Source organism: Dinoponera quadriceps, unplaced genomic scaffold (genome assembly GCF_001313825.1).
Source record: "Dinoponera quadriceps isolate SergipeBrazil2010 unplaced genomic scaffold, ASM131382v1 scaffold458, whole genome shotgun sequence".
Classification (NCBI taxonomy): Eukaryota; Metazoa; Arthropoda; class Insecta; order Hymenoptera; family Formicidae; genus Dinoponera; species Dinoponera quadriceps.
The window spans coordinates 111,062-126,714 of NW_014554796.1; the positions used below are offsets into that span (position 1 = coordinate 111,062).

A 15,653-nucleotide genomic window follows, 5' to 3' on the forward strand; every position below is an offset into this window, starting at 1 on the left:
TGATCAGCATTGGCCGCCCAGATCATGCGATTTAACGCCGTTGGACTTTTTTCTTTAAGATTTTTCGAAGTCTAAAGTTTATGCCAACAAGCCCACGACCACCCCACGCCTTGAAAGAGGAAATTGAGCGCTATATCAACGAAATTCAGTCACATTTATGCAAAACGGTCATGGAAAATTTCAACAAAAGAGTGCGTATGTGCCAGCAAAGCCGTGGAGGCCATTTACCCGATATGCTATTCCATACATAACTCTATACTGTATACTTCATGAATCAATAAAAAATTTACAATTTTTAATAATAAACCTGTGTTTTCTATCAAAATTACTTCTTGCGTGAATTTTGACACCCTATATCAAGCCCGAATAGTCCTGAACAGCGTATTTTATTCCATTTGACAAGTTCCAGAGTTTCTGATAGATAAAAAAAATATCAAATACTTATAATTGTTTAAAAAATCGACATCGGACGTTAGAGGCATTTGAAGTCAAATAACTTCTTAAATTTTGGTCGAATCGTCTTGGATCATAATAATTTCTTGTACAACCCGTCGAATACTATCAAAAAATACCGCTAGAACTACTGGAATTAAAAAAAAAAATTTCGATGTTAACTTAGGAATATTTCAAATGTTGCATACTTAAGACGGAATAACTTCTTAACACTATGCCGTCCGCACGTCTAATCGGGATTCTTTTATTTGGCGCCGGTAGGACTGACTCAGATCATTTCGCTTGTCGCCGGCGGTTTTTCGAGGTCCTCGGAAGATCATAAATCGTCAAGTTTTACTAATCTCATCGTCAGTTCTCATGAGTTAGATAGATATTACACCGGGTAGTAACATCAGTTCATTACGAACCTTCGAAGTGCGTACATGTTTAAAGTGAGAAATTAAATTTTTTTTTAATGTTTCCATGATGCCAACGTGGTGCCACCGGCATTTGCCCGATAGTTTTCGCATGACGCCAACGTGGTGCCACCGGACGGCATAGTGTTAATTAGTGGTTGAATCATCTTGGACCATGATAATTTCTGGTAGAATTCTTCGAATACCATCGAAAAACATCGCCAGAGCTACTGAAACTTTTACGTATCAAAATATTTCGATACGAACTTGGACATATTTTATATGTGTTGACGTTCTAAGTTGAGTAACTTTTTAAATATTGGTCAAATCGCCTTCGCCTATAATAATTTCTTGTAGAACTCGTCGAATACTATCGAAAAATACTGGTTTCGAACCACACTTTCGAACTTGTTTTAAAGTTTCAGTAGTTCCGGCGGCGTTTTTTATTAGTATTTTAGATATCGTAACTTGTTTTTGCACGATTCGTAAGAACTTATGAATAGCTTTGCAATTCTATGCGTACGATCACTCGTAAATATTTATGATTTCTCGTATATCTTACTATTAGCTAATCTTGCTTTGCGTGTATACATGTGTACGTGTGATACTGAAGACTGAATTTCACCAGGTGAGAAAAAATTGCGTTTTTCATTGGTAGATTTCGAGATCTTGTGATTAATTGGACTAATCTTAACCCTCCGAGTGGCGATGTATTTTCACTATTTTCGAAGTGGTAACTATTTTTGTTTTCCTCGATTTTCTCCTCTTGGACTGCTCAAAAAAAATCTCCAAAAATGATCAAAAGTTCCTTTATCCTTCTTGAAGACCACACAGCTGTTTTGTCAACAATAAATTGCTAAATATTTTATTTTTTATCATTTCTGAACGAAGACGGATAAAAATAACCAAAATAACCATTGTAACCATGTAATCAAAGGTATATTTCGCGTTCTGTATGAAATTGCTTTGTATTTCCCTTTGAAGTATTATTATCATAATCCACAGATTTATGCTTATCAGTGTCTATGATCGCTTGTATTCATTTACTATCCAATAGCATTGGTTCAATTGCTAGCGTCATAATATAAAAGTAGCTAAAAGGAAAGGTATAAAGTGGAAGTAACGATTTTATGTAAATGTATCATTTTATATATCAATAATCTTAAATATAATGACATAATTTACAAATTACGTATAAACTTAACATGAGTATTAAATTATAAAAAATATTTCGCCATCTCCATTGGGCTTTGGCAAACACCTTATAAATAAACGGTATCACTCCGTGCATATCGCAATTAAGCGGGAAACAGCAGAAGTAAAGAAATGCCATGATTAGTCGTTGTACAAAAGAGAACATTAACATGTCTATTATTATTATATAATAACTTTCGTAAAAAACGCACATTGAGATATTGAATAAGGCTTATTGCTTTATACGATATTAAATCGATACGTACATTAAACCGCAGGAATGATTTTTTGTTCTAGTAATGCCTTTACAATTCTAAAATAAGATTTTTCACGCACTATAAACAATATTTATTATCATAACATTATTTAACATGCGAACGAATGCATGCTACAAAAAACATTTCTATGTGAATGAGATTCGCCTCTAATGGAATTTTTCATATTTGATTTGAACACACATCTACAAGCGTACTTTAGTCATCTTATATACAAACGAATGTTCATAGTGATTTTAACATTTGTGTAGTTTCTAACGCTTCCCTCAGTTATCATTTATGATATGCTGAGATTTATATTATACTACATTGACATAATATGAGTGTATTCGGTCAAATACAATGAATTAATATAGAGATGATAGTGGCAACATGATATGCTGGGATCACCTGGCCTTAATTTGTTCGCAGTTTCATTGGTTAATTTATGTAAAGAATGTAAATATTATAGATGTAAAACAATAGAGACATCGTAAAGATTTTAATTAACTTCTTTGGCCTGTAAATTTTTTTTATTAAATCCTTTTGTAGGTAAAATTTAATAAAAGGGACAATTTTAATTTTTTCGTGAAATTAAATTTCTCAACATTATTCTATCATAATTTAAAACTTCTTACATTTTTTAAACTTTATTCATTATTACACAATATCTGGAATTTTTTAAATTGGTTTTTGTAATATTTTTATGCGTAGTTTATCTTGTGTAAATAATTTTTTGATATATATATATATACAAATTAAGTTTTGTTTAAGCAATATACAAACTAATTTTTATTAATATTTTGATTGAAACGCGTTGAAATTCTCTAGCGAATTACTACCTCTTGGATAATTTGACCGAGAACACTTTGCGAGATGTCCGTGCGATTTGACTGTAATTTTTTTTAAAGAGAGAAAGTATACGACGTTTATTACAATATGTAGTTCTTCTCTTCCGCTAATAATTTTCTAAGATTTTCATCTCGTTTCCTATTATTACGTTACTATTTTCTAAGCTTCTCATTTTGGAAAATAAAAATATATATTAGATTAAATATATATTACAAATTAATTCGGTACCTTTGCATTGAATGTCCTGTAACTCTGATTCAAATTTTAATTTTTTTTCTATTCTATATGGTAATTTGAAAGTGCCAACGTTAAGCTTTAAGAAGCACTTTAATAATTGACGGCCTTGCCGATCAAACAATCTCAGAAAGCAGTAGTTATCACGATGTTGTTTGAAAAGAAGTTTCTAAAGCACTGCATCCTTTTTGCACTTCAATTGAATAAAAATGCTGCTCAATCTACCGAAGTGATTTGTTCCACTTTAGATGAAGATGTTGTGACTCGTAAAACTTGTAAAAAGACTTTTTACCGGTAATGGAACTAGGCCGGTAATTGTACTGCATGATAACGTGCAATCATATACTGCAAAAGAGACAAAAGATATCATCTATACATTAGGCTGGGAAATTCTTCCACATGTGGTTTATTCATCAGATTTAGCCCCATTGGATTAAAACCTATTTTGGTCGCTTCAACATCATTTGGCGGATACTCATTTTAAAACAGTTGACGAGGTCCGAAAAAGCATCGACGATTTTATCAAATTAAAACCACCAAGTTTCTTTCGCGAGGGCATTCGTCAGTTGCCCGAAAGATGGAATAAAGTTATTGAAAATAATGGAGATTTTTTCGAATATTAAATGTATATACTTGTCTTTTTGTGAATAAACTTTGAATTTCATGAGAAAAGGTACGGAATTAATTTATATACCTAATATTTCTGCTAGTAACATTTATACTATCACTCGATAAGCGAAGGGAGAACGTTGGGAGGATCGATTTAGCGTCGATTTTGGAACGTGAATATAAGATACTTTTATCTGTCTAAACCTTCGGCTATTTACAAATTAGTAGTTCTATCTTGAAGAAAACGTGAAAGAACGTGATTGATCTTATAGCTCCTGGATACTCACTGGCCTTGGTCGTCCTTCTTTTATGACGTCAGAAGCGAGGAAAATCATGTCAATTTATGTGACGGCATATGTGGAAATAAAAAAAATATATATACAAAATAATATTCGTGATCAATTTGTCACACTTGTAAAAATGTCCAGATGTTTTTCTGCTTTTTTCATAAAAAAAAAGACAGCTATGGTGAGTACCCAGGAGCCTCAAAAGCTTATTATCGTACTGAAGGAAGCATCGCCCTTTTTCAAAAGACCGGTCTTTTGGTCTATCTGTGTATATACATAAGTACACGTATTTTTCAAGTTACAAAGTGCGATTAATTCGCAAGAGTTCGCATTCGCGTCACGAAAATTGATTGTGCCGAATTTCTCCTTCAACGATTTTACATGGAGAAAAAAGATCGGTTGAATTAATATCACAATGAAGAAATCAAACACGTTTTGAAGCAAATACAATTTCTGATTTTTATAAACCAAATTGGGTCATAAGAACGGAAAATTCCGTTTCCTTCAATCAAAATGCGTTTGATTCGTTCATTGTTACGAATAATTCAATTTTTTCCCCGTGTACGATTCTTTTATGAAATTCGTTTTATTAATTGTATTTATATTCGTTAAATGCAAATTGCGGCTGCGTTTCTCACAGAACAAATGCGACATTTTCGTGCTTTCTTGTATCTCGTATTTTCCCATTTATGACAGAATTTGGCAATACTATTAATCTCTCTGTAAAAGTATGACGGCGTGGTGTTCGAGCGGCAGCGCAACGAACATTCCCTTTAAGGAGATAGAAAGGTTTGATCTTGTGAAAAATCGGTAAAATTTCGTTCATTACTATAGGTATTAATTGAATGCGAAATGTTTTTATAGGCTGAGTTATACCTGGAAAATCACAATATATACTGTATAGGGATGGATCGAGCTGTAGCAGTTCCATATTTTGTTAAATTAATTAATATATTTTAATTTAATATTTTTTTAAATTTCTTAAATATCTTTTTATCTTTTTATGTTAAATATTTCTTTATCGTTAACATATAGTATAAATAGTCTATAAAAAAATTTGATATTCCTCTACCTATAGTGATAAATAAAATTTTTCGCGCTCTCTATGAAATTGCACTGTATTTTCCCTTATTATAGTATTATTATTATAATCCACAGATTTTTGTCTATGATTGCTCATCAGTATCTACAATCGCTTGTATTCGTTTACCATCCAATAATATTGGTTCAATTGCCAGCGTCATAATACAAAAGTAACGAAAAAGAAACGATTTTATGTAAATGTATCACCGATTTTTCACAAGTTAAAACTTTTCTATCCCTTTTAATGCGGCACTTACATTTCGAAATTCCGCACAAAACTATGCGGTACTACACCCTCCGTGCAGATTTTACTGTTTTGCGTGCACTTTAAAAGGAAGACATGCTATTCATATATTTCACGCGTCCATCAACGCATAATAGTAGCATTAACTTGAGGTAGACTCTATAGAACTGTCGAGTATTAAAAACTATCGAGCACAACTATACACCTAGTCAACAGCTGATAGTTTACGTATCATGTTATTTCCTCTGCGGAAAAGTAGAACACATTTTCATGATCGCAAATCTAATTAATTGTTTTTAAAATTCGTGTTCCTCGAGCTCGAGATCCTCGAACTTACAATTTAAATACCGATAAGACGCACCTCGCATTACTAAATTCACTAAAATCAATTTATTATTATGGAGGAAACAAACGAGAACATTTTTAATGTTAAATTACTGATTCGAATATACAATCGACTAATTTATACAACTATTTATAAACTATAAATGATCAATGTATAAATGTTTAATTTATAAATTATTAATTTATAAACTTTTAACCTGTAAACAATTAATTTATAAATGTTTAAACACTTTTAAAATTAAGTTTTCCCCAACATTTTTAATCTTAAGCAACGTTAATTTTTAAGAGGATACATTTCTTAAGTTTTCGAATGATCATTGCACTGATTATCGTAAAAAAACTATCAAAAGATGAATATACTCTATCCAACATTGCATATAAAGAGAAAGCACAGTCCGCGAGTAATATTGTCAATCAAGAATAATTACTATATTTGTTCGCCCATTCTCAACAGAACAGTTAATTAAATATAAGTTTTAAGGAAAATTCTTTTGTTCTCGTTTGCTCTCTTATATCATTCGGATCAAAAATGATTCCGTTCTTTACCGATTATCACTAAATTGTTTCAGCCCAGATTCGTTGTAACAGGCAGGCTACACAAGAATTAACCTACAAATATTTTAAAAGTAAAAACAAAATAGAAGAGCCGAGGAGAAAGATAGGGAGGGAAAGAGAGAGAAAGAGAGAGAGAGAGAGAAAGAGAGAGAGAGAGAGTGAGTGAGCACTTACGCTTCGCAGGAAGCATACTTTCGAGCTTGACTTCACTTTAAACTAAGATTATTTCTAAGGATATCATTAAGTATCTTTAAGGAAACCTTTCCCCTAAAGTGACATCGTTGAGTCCTGTTTCCTCTTGTTCTGACAAATTTCCCATGTTGATGAAAATCGCGATTGAGCACTGATTCGAAGCTAACAGGCCATCGGCATCGGCTTCATGTTGGCGACCGCGCTCATTCTTCTAGTTGGCCCGTTAAACCTCTTCTCGATCTCCTCGAGCGATCTGCCGCGCGTCTCCGGCACGCTAACGATCACGAAGATGAAGCCCACTATGACGATGGCGCCGAACAACCAGAAAGTGCCGTGCGCGCCAATTACCGCTATTACGTCCTCGAAAGTTTTCGTTACGATGAAGGTGCACATCCAATTAAAGCCGGTCACGATACTGGCAGCTGAGCCGCGAATCTTAGCTGGCAAGATCTCGCCCATCATCAGCCAGGGAATCGGACCGAAACCCAGCGAAAAGCCGATCACGTAGACGATTAGACTGACTAATGGCAGCCAGCCAAAGGCCGTCACGTCGACACCGTATGATTTCACGTAAAAAAATCCGCCGAGGGAGAAGAGCGTTAGAACCATCGCTCCGCCACTTACGTACAGCAGCACCTTTCTGCCCAGCTTGTCGATCGTGAATGCGGCGACGAAAGTGGATATGAAGTTCACGAGACCGATGATTATAGTCGAAAGATTTTCATCAATCGTACTACCAGCGTCCTGGAATCGAGAACATCATTTATTAATTATTGCTACGTGTCGATTTTTTCAAAATTGAGTTAACAAAAGTAACTCACATTGCTCAAAGTAACTTATACTTCTGATAATCGATTATCTCTTATGATCTAGTTAGTTAGTGTTCGTTTTGGCAATTCAATTATCATGACATCAAATTATTCAGTTTGAAGTTATCAAAAACAAAAATTTTATTCTAATTTTAGAATACTAATACAGACGCGCTACGCGCGCGCTATTTAGCTAGTTGCTATTATACGGAAAACATCTCAGTTAGTATAATTAAGCATCAGACTAAGATTCGTTGACGAGAAAATGATATCTCTGTCACACACAAAATGCATATGCATAACACAACTGCATATGCATAACGTAAGACCATTAATGAACAACATTCTGCAAATCAATATGTCTGGCTTGCTAGATTGCTCATTGGTTGAGACGGTCTTGCGTTATGCATACATACATACAGTATATACATATATATAATTCAATAAAAATTGTAATAAGAAAATTTTAAAGAACCAGAATTGAAAAATCCGTAATTTACATAATACCGGAACTTTTATTGACTAAAGAACCGACAATTGGAACCTTTATCAAAATTTTAGTGGACCGAAACCGGAACTGGGCCGATATCTTCATCCGACCTGGGTCCGTAATAGAAAACACCCCTTTTTTGCACGGATCATGATTGTTTGATTTCCTTATGCATATACGATATACGTTTATGCAAGTGTGCCTAGATAAGTTTTTACTATCGAAATGTCTAATCCCTGCGATGACAGTCGTGAATCGAAGTAAGCAACGACTTGCATTGAGACCGAAATTTCGAAACGGCCCATTGCCATCGCGGAAAAGAGACTTTATCGTTTCGATATTCGAGATATTAGTTAACACACATTTTTCAGGAAGAGACAATGAAGGATTATTTAAAAGTTAGGGAGTATTAGATTGATTGATTGGTACATGCCTGGAAAATTTGCACCGTGTAGAATATAACTGCGTTGATTCCTGACATTTGTTGGAATAACATTAGTCCCAAGGAAACGAGCAGTGGTTTCAGATTGTTGCTCTTCAATAACTCCGAGATCGTTCCCTGAGAGGCGTTTTGTTCGCTCTCGGCATGCAACTTTTCAATCATAGTCAATTCGTCGGTTATATCGGTATCCTTGCCGCGGAGCCATTGCAGAGATTTTCGTGACTTCTTCGTCTTTCTCTTTGAGATGTACCATCTCGGGGTCTCCGGGATCAGAAACATCAGAATCAGGAACGGTATGGGCAAACTTGCACCTACCAGCGCCAGGTTTCTCCAATCCAGATACATACCCGCCGTGAAGCATATTAATATTCCTGCGTTACACGTGAAATATAATAGCGAATATAGTTAATCATAATTTTGATTTTTATATATAAGGAAACGAATGTCGCGAACGTACGTATACGAGAAGAAAATTATAATTTTCTTTCATATAAAATTTTTTTTCAATTTTATTATGTTTTTTTTAGTAATGCAGGGATAGTAGAATTTATTATATATAGTAGGTAATGTTGTATCGTTTCGGCTCCACATATTGCATACAATTTTTTGTGGTGAATATTGGCAATTATTGACATCTTGATTTTCACTACATTGACATTGTGATCATCGAAATACATCTCGGTAGATAGTAAATTAAGGCAGATTGTCGATATGTTTCTTGGTTATAAAATTTGATAATAATTTTTATCATAAAAGATTCTCCGTGTAGATATTGAAGGGTTTTCGCGAATGTTCGCATTTGAATGTCTGAATGAGCATTTGGATTTTTTGTTTCACTTACCAGCATTACCAAAGGCGGTGGGCATCAAGCCAAGTGTACCGCGCACTTCTGTTTGTATAGTCTCGCCTAAGTACACAGGTAGTGATAAGGAAGCAACACCCACGCTAAACCCACATATTGCGCGCCCAACTAATACCATCGCGACATTCTGAGCCAATGCGATTAAAAGCCACGCTGCAATGAAATGTATCGTATTATCGTATCTTAATTTGATTATTTATACGCAACTATTTGTTAACAATTTACATAACACAGAGACTATGTGATGTTAACTAATCATTGTTGGAAATATGCTACACTGCATGTTTTGAAACTTACATCCGATGAATGGGAGCGCTGTGGCGACTATCGTGTTTCTTCTCCCGAGATACTCGATGCATGGCCCTCCAGCAATGCCACCGAAAAGTGCGCTTAAAGGCATAAGTGACCCGATCCACATACCCTGAAACATTAATTTAGAATATGATATTAATTTAGAGCAGTGATTCGTTACTTTCACTTTCGAAGCGATTTTCAAGAGCTACGTCTACTTGGTTCTCTTTACCGCTCCAGCACGCCACGCAACTGACGGTCGCGGCTTTCAGAGACGTTGGCGTTATAATATCTATGCGGCGCTTACTAATAGTTGAAAGAAATTTATTCATACAACTTGATGTATAATATCTTTATAAACCAATATTGTATTTATAATGTAAGTAATATATAAATATTAGTAGTTATACAATCAAGTTGTTCCAGTAAATTTCTTTCTGCTACTAGTAAACGCCTTATAGATATTATGATGTCAATGGCTTGAGGCGCCGTCAGCTGCGCAGCCCGTCGTTGGAACGACAAGGGGAAGTAAGTAGTTACAGCTCTCGAAAATCTCCTCGAGAGTGAAAGTAACACCGAGTATAATTTAGAGAATATTATAAGGGCTTAAAATTTGTTGACTTTTAGAAAAATTTCGATAGAAGACCATCGTCATTCTTTTGGAAATTTTTGATAGTTTGCATTAAAAGAATGCCGAAGTCGATGATTAGCTTGATAAGCTGGTAATGTATAGATGATTCTTAAAATATTACCTCCTTTTCCACAATCCTTTAGACATAAGTAGTAAGCAAATCAACGACGATCGATTTTTTTTCTAACAAACGAACGTGGTTGATCAGTTTGATTACTGTTTACGTCTTAAAGCAAGATTTTGGATAAGGATTATGTCACACTATCGATCACACTACTTTTTTATATTTCTTGTATATATAGATTCTTTGTACATGTAGATCTTCTATAGATATAAATGCGAAATGTGAGTGCAATGAATGTGCGTTGTTCTGTTTTATCATACCTCATAGAAAATCTAACCAAGATATACATTTTTTTTACAAACTTTTCGTATTTTTCTAAACTCTTTAACTTAATTGAAAAGATATAAACATATTATTTGAAATTGTATTGATTGACTATTTAGTTTATACAAACTACAGGATTTTTGGAACATGTAAATATTTACTCCAATTGATAACTAAAGATGTCAATTTTGAAAATTTTAATTTTTTTGTCACATCTTGAGCAATACTCCAATTCATTTTCATGTGTACTTTTGTTGTATAAAAGTATTTATAATTCTGTATAGGTAGTATGATGTAAAGTTTACAAAAAGAGTCAGTATTTTTTCCATAGTTTTCAAAAGTTTTCAAGTAGCATTCCTCGGTCAAGTGTTTGTAACTTTGTAAATATAACTTAAGAAAAAATTATAAAGGGTTAAGTTCGTAATGCGGCGCGCATCAGTAGCCTTCAATCGTGTGTATTTATCTTTTGAATTACTGTCGTGTACATCTGTTGGTACTCCTGACATAGTTTTGTTCATCAGAAGATCCTTCGAATACGAATAAGGTCGGGAAGCCGGAGAATGTCAAGGAAAACAATTGCGAAAGGCGACCATCGATCATTTTGGTTGCTCATTCGGTCAGTTGTGCCGTGGATTTTAATCAAGTCGGCGCAGAAAGAAGTTTCGAAATGTCTGCTTCGTGTTTAATCGAGAATTATTAAATGTAAAGTAATTGCCACCGTAAAACCGCTGTCAGTAATCTTAATATATTGAAGGAAAATTTATAATTACATTATAATTTTATACACACATAACATCATGGAAAAAAATTAATATCAATTCAAGATTCTATTCTCATATATATAAGTGAGAATATGTGATTTTATGAAAATAAAATTTTCTTACATAAAGAAATCCTGTATAGTTCCATTAAAAATATTAGATTATCCTACTCAAGAATCATTTTTCTGAACTAAAAGAAAAAAAAATTGTATAGATAGAACGATATCTTCAAATTGATATAATTCTTAGATTTGAAGATATTATTCTTTCTATTCCAATATTTTTCTTCTTATTTCATAAAAGTTATTCTTAAATGACAAGAATAATATTTTCAGTGGATATATATAGAATATGATATTTTAGCGGATACGTATATAGAACTTTTTTGTGTAAGTTTTATTCTTGCTTAATTAAGCGAATATAAATTTTCCATTGATACTAATTTTTTTTTCTGTGTACGTGAGTATGCATATACATAATAAACTTCTGCAGCCATTATAGTTATATAACTCCGCAAAATCAAAAGTTTCGTTAAACATGAAAATTTTATTTTTTATTACGTAACGTGCGACTCCAATATTTGCATTAACATAATTTTTTTAAGATTAAGAGTTGAAGCGCGTGGTTGTTTGTCCGTCTCGGAGCGCGCATACGCGGAAGTATATTGTTTACGCTTGCACACATATCTGGAAATAATTTCCGACATCGTCATGGGACTTTACGATGAAATCGGCGTGTCCGGAGGAACGGCCAATCGCCTTCGCGATCATCGAGGCACAACGGCTCTTCAACCAATAAGATTGTAATCAGGTCATCGTGCCCCTGACCACGCATCAATGACGCACTTGAGGTTAAGCCTTTTAATCATCTATTGACCCTTCGAATAACGAAGGTTGTATCTTTTTATACGTTCGTGGGGATCGCAATAATTTATAAGTGACGCGTTATGCCATTTATGTCCCACATTGCCGTTATCCTCCACTTTGAGCCGATATATGAAATATAGTTGTTTGTCAATAAACAATTCCTCCGGATTTTCCTACGACATCGTAAAACGAGCTAAAGTATTTTTATGCTGATACTTTGAGATCATCGATATCAGTTTGTAATTGATTAACGCCAGTGAAGAAAATTATTATATGTGCACGCGTGTAGCAATACATACGTTAGTTTATCGACGATTCTAAAGGTTGCGTTAAATTAATAATTACTCTGAAGTAAGCATGTAGATCAACTACGTCATCTTGCTATCGTCGTTATCGCGGGCGATATTTATTTCCTTTTTTCTTAATTTCGCGAAAATACGAACACGTGAATATATTGTATTTATGTTGTCATTAGATGAACAGATGAGGAATTCATATAATCGGCAGATTTTCAAACAAACGTGCCTGAAGCACGAATCTCGTAATCTTCGTTTCCGCACTCGACAGGATTGGATTCTCGCGTTCCTTCATGGTCAGACACTTGAAATTGCGATATATTATTCGAGCACGTTTATAAAACTTCTGTATATAATACGTCTCTGTAACCTTCGCATCCTTAACAAATTCGTAATATTAACAACATACTCGAGATATTACTGATAGTGACCAAGTGACATTCTGTTAATTTCCGTTAAGGAAAAATCTAACCAAAATTCGACTAGAATTGGTGAAAACGAAAAAAAGAACATTTATGAGAGCATCTATAGATGCGGCAGCGAATAAACTGTTGAAACATTAAAAATTTTATTTAGATATTAATATTTTTTTGCAAAGTACGTGCAAATTTTACATATGTTAACGAATGAAAATTACGATCAGTGGAGTTAATTAGAAGTGTGTTATACATCATAGCTAGCATTAAATTGTAAATATGCAAACAGAACAAATAAGACGCACGATCGACGAAAACTGACACGTAAGTTGCAAATATATCTCTTAGCGATTTCCGAAAATGGATTTTGACTTTTACGAGTTAAGATTTTACGACGTGTAGGTGACATAAGAATATAAACGATCATACTTACCATTTGTTTGCTAACTTCGAAACTCGTTGTGCTATTATCGCGCATAGATACTAATCCAGGTGATGTATAGGAGCTCGAGTAACCAATCACCATTGAACCCAATGATACTGATAATGCGGTCAGCACCTGAAAGTAAATAAATAAATTTCAGATAAAAGTAAATTACAAATAGTTTAAATCTATGCGAATATTTGAGTAAACTTTTATTTCTTAAGCATTTTTTTTTCATATTAATTAATTTCTCATTAACTATTACGAATTTTGCGAAATGGTATATGACTTTTCTGTTTAGTTTCACCCATTCTACCTACACTCTATGGGAATCGAGAAAGATTTGAGATACCCTATATATATATGTTCGCGTAAATTGCAAAGGGAGATATTGGAATAAATTCGAACGGCAAACTGTAAAGGACTATACGTAAACCATTGTACGGAATAAATTCAATCGGAAACCTGTCACGCAAAGAAGAAATAGTTACATATTCGTAATAATGAATATTGTTGCCATAGTAAAACTCGCGTATATTCATATAGCATACAAAAAAATTACACCTCATATTGTTAAATATATATATTTCTCTTCTAATTTTACCTGATGACAATACTATAGTTCTTTTCACGTAAATTCTTTTGAATTTTATCATTTTTTCTAATAACGCGAGAATAAAGCGTCAATAAAGTTGATCTTGTTGAAGAACATAATACATTTTTTAATGATACATTCTGGTTTCTAAAATATCAATAGCATATACGAAATGGAAGAATAATAAATTAAGGCAGAATATATTTCTTGATTACAAAATTATATAGTAAAATTTTTATTGTAAAATTTTCCCTATATACTATTGGTATTTATTATTTAGACGCATTCGATTTGAAGACTCGAAGAATCGGATCCAACACAATAATTTAATCGATATTCGATCAATTGCGCGATTTGCGTCATTCAAGTCGTACCAAAAAAGCTTGCAATGGTTTGTAATCACGTGAAAAATATCTTATTTTTGTAAGGATCGCAAAAGTATTTTTTAATATACGGAGAAAATTTTTTTGGGAAATATTAGCATTAGAAAAAATGGTTTTTCTGGCTTATTCGACTAGAATATACATATATCGTTCGAAACGTTTAAAAGTGGTATTTTTGTATACGTATGGTAATTTTTCATACCATAAAATTGAAAAAAATATTCGAACAAATTATTTATTATAATTGCTATAATATATAAATTTTTTTTTTAATATTTATTGCACCAATCGCCGTACGTGATGTAGCAACATGGTATATTATTCAACAAAAATCTCTCTCTGCGTATACATATAATAATAGTTGAACCAAAGCAGGAGACTGTAAAATCTTGTAAAATTTGTTGGAATGTGAACAAACAACTTTTATCGTGTAACTGTATCTGAAAACTTTTATCGTGTAACTGTGTCTGAAAACTTTTAAACACGAATAAAAATGTAAAATTCGAAAACTATCGTTCCACTTGACATTTCATTTGAGGAAAATTCTTTTCTAAATTAGCCCGAATAATACGTTACTAAAATTGAAACACCTAAACACAATATGTATGTTGACAGAAAATTATCGTCATAAAAATAAGCCCTTCGTGCAAAGAGTATCAATCTAAATCAGGATGCTACCTGAGTAAACGTGCATTTAGCTGCTGGCGCATTTACTGGTAGCTCGATGTTAACGTGCGTGTCCGCTCGTAAGAGAATCTTCATGATCACGTATATTGGACGTTAACAGAGGCAACAGGTCCGAGATTTCTATTGATTTGCAGGAGGAACCGAACAGTCCAAACTTGGTCGTTCCAGGACCGATCTCCTCGAGATAAGAATCCTGTTCTTCTGCGCGTCACTAACTATCAAGATCACGACTCCAGTATTGACTCAATTTAATCGACGATCGACGACCTAGGCTCGTACACTGTCGCGAGTGGAAATTTTTCGCGATGTCACGATACAACTATAAACTATTAACACTCGTAGACCGCGCCGGGCAGTCCTCATCTTATATAGAGAACGATGCTGGGGGCCGGCTATCCCTTCCCCTCGCAAATCACGTCGATCCATTCTTCGTAGATTATTATGACGATTTATGCTGACATGTGATGCGTTTTCAACCTACTTATGCTTTCGCGAAACGACCACTACAATGCTGGAAAAGATATATACGTTTTTTACATGGTGACTATATTTTCCAGAGCAGCTTCGGAGAGAGAGAGAGAGAGAGAGAGAGAGAGAGAGAGAGAGAGAGAGAGA

General features: G+C 33.8%; 2 protein-coding genes across 4 annotated transcripts in view; one reads left to right on the plus strand and one right to left on the minus strand.

The window, feature by feature from the left end:
- The window catches only part of LOC106741945 (RING-box protein 2), a 70,377-nt gene that overhangs the window by 12,028 nt on the left and 42,696 nt on the right, over positions 1–15,653 (plus strand). The gene's annotated exons all lie outside the window — the stretch shown is intronic.
- Positions 2,030–15,653, minus strand: part of LOC106741942 (facilitated trehalose transporter Tret1) — a 37,938-nt gene continuing 24,314 nt past the window's right edge. Inside the window, exons 1-6 of one of the 2 annotated variants that reach the window (XM_014614403.1) lie at positions 15,030–15,345; positions 13,383–13,508; positions 9,598–9,721; positions 9,280–9,453; positions 8,430–8,809; positions 2,030–7,441 (exon numbers count right to left, since the gene is read on the minus strand). In XM_014614403.1, coding sequence (XP_014469889.1) covers positions 6,860–7,441; positions 8,430–8,809; positions 9,280–9,453; positions 9,598–9,721; positions 13,383–13,508; positions 15,030–15,113 — 1,470 coding nt within the window. In that variant the 5' untranslated portion in view covers positions 15,114–15,345 and the 3' untranslated portion in view covers positions 2,030–6,859. Of the gene's footprint in view, positions 7,442–8,429; positions 8,810–9,279; positions 9,454–9,597; positions 9,722–13,382; positions 13,509–15,029; positions 15,346–15,653 lie in introns of those variants that run through there. The other variant, XM_014614402.1, reaches the window with a different exon arrangement.